Source organism: Pseudorasbora parva, chromosome 15, assembly GCF_024679245.1.
Source record: "Pseudorasbora parva isolate DD20220531a chromosome 15, ASM2467924v1, whole genome shotgun sequence".
In the NCBI taxonomy this organism is placed as follows: domain Eukaryota; kingdom Metazoa; phylum Chordata; class Actinopteri; order Cypriniformes; family Gobionidae; genus Pseudorasbora; species Pseudorasbora parva.
In genome coordinates, this window is record NC_090186.1 from 11,992,573 (window position 1) to 12,001,544 (window position 8,972).

Consider the following 8,972-nt stretch of genomic DNA (forward strand, 5'->3'; position numbering starts at 1 on the left):
TTTATGCAAGGGTACTGTATGGCACAAGCCAATGAGATTGATTGCTCAACATTTAAATAGTCTGGTCCAGTGTTTCCTGTAAACTAGTCCTACAGCCCGCGATCAGAGTTCCTCTGAAACCCTCCACCTCCCCCAGCTCCACCTGCCTAGATCTGATACAGTATTTATTGTCTATTGATGTCTTAGATGCTCACAGCAGCGTGTCTGTATCTATTAGCAATAGCAAGTTCAAACTTGCTCTGCAGCAGCAATAAACAGCAGCAGCGTAGCAGATAGTCCACCATGACAAAATACATTATAATTGCCATATTCAATAACATGCTAAAACTATTCCGAGAGTTTTCATGATTGAACTTACTTTAACCAGAAAAGTTATAACAAGACTTGCAAGACTAAATATAGCAGTTAGCACAGAAAACTCTGAATGAACGTTCTATTAACATAACTGGAATGTTTGCTCATAACGCTGAGAGAACCTTTCCAGAACATTAGCCAAAGTTTGGGGAAATGTTAGCTCGGTAGTAATATATGAGTGCATGCCCACAGCCTAACCATGTCAGCGTGAAATCTTTTTTCTCACGCACACAAACGCACATTCATCTTTGTCAAGTCTCTTCCCTGCACTCGGTGTGTTATTATTAACGCCAAATATTCACAAGGCCAAAGGCTGGTTGGGGTTTACATTCCTCAAACCTCTGTGCCAAACGTTATAACCAAGTAAAAAGAATGAACAAAACTAGATTCTGCTCCGAAAGGTGTACATTGTACACCTGGACTACAAGATTATTTAAAAGCACTGCAGCCTGGAGTGTTTGGTGCCTGTGATGTTGCACATATCTCATATTTCTTATTAAAAAAAGCTTCAGACAGCCTAAATGCACACAGTGGGGCATGAGTTTGTGAAAGCCATTTTTATTGCATTAACCAGCTAGGCAGAGAGTGATAATAATGACAACAGGACATACAGAAAGGCAGAACTGTGTATGCAAGCCTTAGTTTGCCAAGCTCTCAACATATTAGGCCATTAAAAAACATCATAATTGATGCTGAGCCGATGAACACTCACTGCTCAAAATGACACGTGATCCTTGTAAAACTCTATATGTGGCTACACACTCACTCTAACACACACGGATGGTGATAAATCAAAGAATGCTTCATCAGCGCTGTAGAAACCTCAGCTGAGGATCATGAGGATAAGTCAGACAAACATTCATCCATTGATTACACACACAACGACACATGAATTTACATATGAATGCAATGTTGGTCAGGGAAAGATCTGATCTCAGCCTATGATTTAATAAAGGAGGGACAGCGGTGCCGTCTCCATCTGATTTTTCTGGGCAAGGTCTTCGTTCATAACTCAATCTATATGTATTCTAACCCAGGGCATGCATTTGAATCAGCCAGCCGCACTGATTCAAAATCCATCTGAGGTTGATCCTAAGAAGAAAGCATGGTTTTGTTGTTTGTGTTTGCACTGTCGTCAAGTATAATCAGAAGTCTCCTAATAAGACGAGAACTCCACCTCACATCCTCAATTTACTATGAAATTATAAACAGCAGTTCTGAGGATATTCGCAGAGCTCATTAATGAGGAAAAAACAAAGTCTTGTGGAACTCATTTGATATCAGTATGACCACAGTAGACATTGAGAGATTTCCCACAGGACAAGACTATGCTGGGTGGACTTCAGATCCTCTAGGGGACCAGTAATACAATGCTGTACATTGTAAATGCATCAGTTCTGGTGCACTTTGAGGACAAATTTAAGAACAAATTGAATAGCAAAAAGAAAAATGTCTTTGCATTGACTTTTGCCTGGGGTTTTTAGTTGTGACACTTTCTCAGTCCACAACACATTCACACTGGTGTTTTTCTTTCGACAGAAATGTCATCATTTAAGTTTTAATGTAGAGATTTAGATCACACAGTGTAAAGATGACAACAGTAATAAAAAACAGAAAATAACTTTAAACTTCATTAACTAATTAATATTTTTAACAATTAACTCATTTGGCCCTATTTTAACAATCTAGCGACCTCAAATAAAGATTCAAACGGTTATGATTCAGCGAATTGATTCATGATTCGGATCGCCAATTCACCCGATCCGAATCATGAATCAATAGGCTGATTCATAACCATTTGAATCTTTATTATAGGTTTGAAAAAAAAAGCGGAAGAGAGGACAATGCTGAATAAAGGCGTAGTTTTTGTTATTTTTGGACCAAAATGTATTTTCGATGCTTCAAGAGATTCTAATTAACTAACTGATGTCACATATGGACTACTTTGATGATGTTTTTATTCCCACACTATACTGTCCCTGACATGGACAGTATAGTGGGCATACACTTGTTTACGCTCTGGACTAAATATAAAATATCTTAAACTGTGTTCCGAAGATGAACGGAGATCTTACGGGTGTGGAACAATATTTGGGTGAATTATTAATGACATAAATTTTATTTTTGGGTGAACCAAAGGGTAACCTGATGAATCAGGTACATATGTGTATTGCCATGATTGGTTATATAATAAAGTACCCAGTTTATTCACAATTACTGATACATGCAATGATTATCCTTTATGACATGTAGGCATTTTTATCTGCATGTACACAATAATAATCATTTACATTGTATCCTTTTATTTTTTATATTTGGTATGTTTGTGTGCTGCTGTGCATCCCTGTGTGTAATACACTCAAAAAAATGATTCTAGCTGTTTGCTGAGTTTATTTAAATAAAATAAGCTGAAACAACACAAATCTTTAGTTTTTTACTTAAGTGTCATTTTACTTGATTTTATTAGGTTAAATGAAATAAAATGTGTTAAATGTTAAGTTAACCTAAACCATTTGTGTTGAGACTACATGAATCATTTATGTTGCGCTGACTGAACTGGGCAGTGTATTTGAGACACCCCTCGCTGCAGCCTGTAGCACGATGACGTTGCTGGATCAGATCCAATACGTACTGGATGGTGGATCGTTATGGCAATGTCATTCATACAGATCTCTGAGTTAATTTATCATGCGTATGTGCTAGTCTTAATGTATGATCATTATTGCATATAGATGATGTTCATAACTGTGTAGTTGTAGTACTGATAAATAGTATTAAGTAATTATTGATTAATAAATCATCTTTTCATAAATGTGATGCTTAAATTATCCTAGTTTCGCTGTACATGCATGCAAAACAGTTCATTTTTATATATTCTGATCATACATGCTGTTGAGTGGAAGGAAAAATGAGTCAAGTAGCCTAATTGTCTCTGTAATTTTAATGCAACACGATCTGTAAAGAACTTTAAAATACCAGTACCCTACACATTCAAGGGAAAATGCAAAACGTGTGTCCTGATGGCGTGAGCATGTTATTAATCGTTATTTTTGCGTGAGCGGTTTGAGTATTTATCTATCCAGCAAAACTCTCCTGTGCATTCAATGATGTCCCCAAAACTCTTCTGCGCATGCGAATATGACGTCATCGAATTGTGAATGAAACCACCGCGCATGCGCGTCCAGTACGCGTTGGATCTGATCCAGTACGTCATCGTGCTACAGGCTGCAGCGAGGACTTCTTGGTGTATTTCTATTTCCCCAGCATGCTTTGCATTGGGATGCCCCAGGAGAGTAAATGTTGAAATGAAGTGCTGTTTAATGTGTTTTTTAGTGAAGGGAAAGACCTGTTAATGTGTTATGTGATATTTGACAGTTATATTTGACATTTCAAAGTTGTTATGTTGTGTTAATTTTTTTGAGGTTACCATTATCGTGAAGTGTAGATCTTGTGGTAAAGCTATGCTGTTCTGAAACTGTGCTAATGCCAGTGATGAGAGATGCTTTACTTGATTATATACTTGCATGTTACAATTAGCAATTGATCAAGTGTTGTTGGCTAATAGTTTTTATAGAAATAAAGAAAACTAATTCATGTGACGCAGCTCCCATAGAATACATATGGGCATCAGGTCTATCCCTCTCTATCCTACTTTATCTAAATGGGTTGACATAAAATAATTTAGTCAAAACTACTAAAAAAAATTAAGTCAATACAACGAGATTACAACAAATTTGTGTAGTTGAGCTGACACTATTAAATTAAGCTGTGCCCAACCATAGTAAATAAGTTGAATCAACCTTAATAAATTAAGTTGACCCAACGTAAGTACATTAAATTGGAATAACAGATTTGCATAATGCTGAAATAAAGCAAGTTAAAAAAATCATGGAAAGTATTTCCATATGATTATGTTCATTCAAAGAGTCATTTTTTTGAGTGTAAGCAGTGTACATGCATTGTGCACCATTGACTCAAGTCAATGGAGTCGTTTTTCAGTTCCCTTAAAATAGTACAGCACCAATGTAGCCTGAAGGTCCTGAACACACCTCTTTTCAGACCAACATACCAACCCATTCAGGCCCAGATGGGCTCAAATACATTTGCTATTTAAACAATGTGGTACTGGAAGTGGAAAGATAACTCTTCTGATATTAGCGTAGCATATTTTGCTACTTTTTGGAGCATGGAAGGGTTGTCATGGTTGAGTTGTCAGAGCTCATTTCCCAGTTCAGTCAGTATCTGCCTCATATCTGCAATCAATACACTGTAAAAAAATATTGTTGGTTTAACTAAAAAAGTAAGTAAACTTATTGCCTTGTTGTCTGAACCGCATAAAAAAATTGATAAATCATGAAAATAGCACAATTTGGCATGTTTTACTGCGTCATCACAAATAAAACACACACAACTAACCAATATGCGTACAAACTCTTTTAATAATATTTGAATAAAGGTTGTCAATTTTCAGAAATGTTCATTGTATTAACTCCATTTTTTTTATTTCAATGAACTCAACATTTTAAGGCAACCTGGTAACTTATTTTGTAAATCATGTTTTACAGTAGCAAATGATTTCCCGGGTCACAAAACAACCTTAAGGTATTGTTTAAAGGTTTATTTAATACAATTTTACAAGTTTAAATGTTATTCAAAGATTTTGAACACATTTTACAAATCTTTTCCCAAAGAAATCTGTTGCATCTTTATTGTATCCTGATAGTATTTTCATATTGTTGTTATTAGTATTAACTATAAAACAAAAAATATTACTATTGTAGCATTACAGCACTGTAAAATGAATAGTTAATTACTAGGACAGGAGTATAATTACAATACTCATGTTTTAATTTCTTCACTTGCGGCTTTTATTTCTGGAGAAAACTGCAAAGAGTCATTTCTTTTAGAGCAAGAGTTTTCCACAGGTGATCAAATGCAGCCAGTATCTCAAACTACAGCACTATTTCCACAGCTCAATTTGGTAACATGAGGTCTCCTTTCTGTCTCTGTATCTAAGGTAGCTGAAATATTGAAGATATTTTTATTAATTTAGAAGAAACAGCCTAGATATCATAAAGACTCCTGATTATAATCACATAAACAACAGTGGGTTTTAAATTGCTTTCCTGTCCTTTTTGAAATGCCCAACTTTCTGGCCCTCTCATGTATTTATCACAGTAATATACTTCTTGAGTAATATGCTGAACTGTTAATGCACTAAAAGAATGTATGTCAATTTACTATATTGGTAAAAGGAGGGGCTGCAGTCAGGGACAGGTGAAGGAGGAAAGAAAGCGTTTCAGTATCCCTGCCAGAGCTCTTCATCCATGAGTGCTGAGTCTGAGATGAGATGAGAACCACAACAGACTCCAGGCTCAGACCACAGGCATAGCTAAAGGCTGTTATTAATGAACTTCAGAGGGGAATGCACAAGCAAGACTTTAGATTGAGAAGAAAAAGCATTAAATAGATATGAAGGTATTTCTTGAATTACTGGAATATTTTAAATATGAGCAAAGTAAAAAAAAAAAAAACTATTCAGTGGTTTGTTGGTCTCTGTTTCAGCAAACAAAAATCTGATGGTTGAAGAAAGAGCTTCATTTGCATCAGCAGCAGGGAGTGTTGTAACATGCGGTGAAAAATGAGAGAAATCACCATCTCACATGACCTCAAAGCTGTTAGTTCGGTGTGAAAAATATAAGTAATGTAATTTAATGTAGTTAAGTAATGTAAAATTTCACACCTGGCTTACAATTTGCTTACATGTTAATGGATGGTAAATGACCGAACCGGTTACATCTGAACCAGCTGGTTCTCTCGTTTCATTTATAATATTTAAAGGTGTCATGAACTGGCTTTAAAAAAAAAATTATACTGTTGTCTGAGGTCAACTTATGACGTGTGTGTGGTTTTTTACATTCAAAAACATCATAAACAATAAGTAATAGGCTATTTCCTACACTGGTTTTGAGACTCTCTCCTGAACGCTGGGTTTTGATGGGCGTGACGCACTGGAGACTTGGAAGTTAACGCCCACGGCTAGGATTGGATAAGATTTGCATATTTAATGAGCTCCAGCTTCCGTCATGACCGTCATGATATATCAAAAGCTAAAGGGAAAGTTGATTTCTCAATTCATCAATCCATTAATGCCCACATGTCTAAATGTTAAAAAAGAAGGGTTATACGTATACTTGACCCATGAAAATTGTTCAAAATGGTACACACACACACACACACACACACACACACACACACACACACACACACACACACACACACACACACACACACACACACACACACACTTGAATATGTATTCCAGTGTTTTTATACTATACAAACTATATTCCATCCCACCACACTAACAACACCCTTAAAGGGATACTTCACTGCCTTTTCATATTAAACTATGTTATTCCCTTAACTAAAATGAGTTGATACATACCTCTCTCGTCTCAGTGCGTGCACTTCATCGCTCTGACGCGCGGTGACGATCTGATAGCATTTAGCTTAGCTCCCTAAGGCCAGTTCATTCACTATCGTACCAAACAGAGATCAAGTTAGAAGTACCAAACACCTCCACATTTCCCCTATTTAAATACAGTTACACGAGTAGTTGAACGATCAAGTATGGTGACAAAATAAAACGTAGCGCGTTCCTAATCGGATTAAAAAGGAGAAATATAGAACAGTAAAAAGTCCCGGCCGAAACATCTTCCCTCACATGAGTGAGGGGGCGGTGTGAGGAAAGATGTTTCGGCCGGGACTTTTTACTGTGCCGAGCCGAAGTACTCTCAGAAGTGCTATTCCGCCATACATTATAGTTCTCCTTTTAGAAACGCGCCACGTTTTATTTTGTCACCATACTTGATCGTTCAACTATTCGTGTAACTGTATTTAAATAGGGGAAACGTGGAGGTGTTTGGCACTTCTAACTTGATCTCTGTTTGGTTCCATAGTGAATGAACTGGGCTTAGGGAGCTAAGCTAAATGCTATCAGATCGTCACCGCGCGTCAGAGCGATTAAGTGCACGCACTCAGACGAGAGAGGTATGTATCAACTCATCTTAGTTAAGGGAATAACATAGTTTAATATGAAAAAGCGGTGAAGTAATCCTTTAAGTCTACCAATCACACAAAGCATTCTGCTTTTTTTAAATAAAACATAAAAAACACACCATTTTGTATTGTTTACGCCATTTGGATTACATAGGTGTCCTCATAAATCATGTTTACATTGTAATAATCATGTTATTATGCACATTTGTGTCCTTATAAACCAAATATTCCTGTACACACACACACACACACACACACACACACACACACACACACACACACACACACACACACAATTGTTCAATTTAAGTGAAATATAATAGACTTCTCTAAACTTTCTCATTACAGAAACTCGTTCAAAACACTAGATTTAAATACAAACATGTTTTGGCTGATTTCTAAGCCCTTTAAATAAGTGAGGACCTGTAAAACGTCTTCACTATTGTCATAATATAAGTGAGGACATTTGGACATCTGACATAAAATCTTATGCATTGTTACAATAAAAGAAAATAAAAATGAGGACATCCCAAAAGGATGTTTTGTCAGATTTAACTCACTTCTGGGTACAAAATTGTCGCTAAAATATGATGACGACAAATTTGTTAACACACACTTTTTAAGAGTTCTTATTGCTGTTAATTATTAGGCTACAGATATTACCTATTTGCTCTCTGTTTGAATGAAATAAAGAAATGTTTGGTTATCATTTTTGAATATATGAAATGAGCTGGGGGGGGGGGTGATCATTATTTTGAAATAAGTAGGCTACATTTGATTTGCAATACAAATTATTAATTGTCCACCCAAGTAGTGGGTTGATTGTAACAGCACTCTACATACTTTACGCAGCTTAACAATAAGTTGTTAAAAAAACTCCATTAATATGCAGCAGGCAAATAAGAAGATTTGAAACATACAGTGGAAAACAACACTGAGATACAGACGTGATAGCCTACCCCGGTACATTCATGGAAGAGAAGCGCAACACGCCTTCAGCTTCTTTTGTTCACTAATAAAAACCAAATTATTCCTGTGAGAAAACAACACGAGTTTGAGGCTCAGGATTACAACTAATCAACAAGTGTACGTGGTTTATGCGTGATGAATGCCATCGAGATACGTCAAAACTAAAGAGAAAAGCGGAATAATCGCAGGCACTCGGGTTTCTGGCGCGCGTCTTATCGGCACCAAACTCTGCCTCCTTTGCGCGCCACCTTTATCCACGTGCACCTGCTCGCTAGGACGTATTCCTTCAATGCAAAGTTGAATCAAACAACCCTGACTGATCTCTTCCACTCAACACCCCCAACATCACCCTCTTACCATGACAGCCGTCAGCCTCGCCTCTCCTCGGGAAGCCGAAGCGATTCCTCCGCTCTATCCGTGATCATTCGTCAAAGCTTCGCAGTTCGGACCCACATCTCGGTGGCACGCGCAGGCGAGTGGATGCGCGCGGGAGACACGAGGCGAGATCAGACCTTCCGGTGGTGATCAGAGATTTTGCGCAAGGCTGTGCGCGCAAGTGCACGTGCAGGTGATCCCGAGTGGCTCAC

The 8,972-nt window shown here is 37.3% G+C and overlaps 1 protein-coding gene across 1 annotated transcript in view; it reads right to left on the bottom strand.

Moving 5' to 3' along the window:
• opn7a (opsin 7, group member a) overlaps positions 1-8,972 on the bottom strand; it is a 48,222-nt gene extending 39,250 nt beyond the window's left edge. The window contains exon 1 of the mRNA XM_067417132.1: positions 8,743-8,972. Coding sequence (XP_067273233.1) covers positions 8,743-8,745 — 3 coding nt within the window. The 5' untranslated portion in view covers positions 8,746-8,972. The remainder of the gene's footprint in view (positions 1-8,742) is intronic.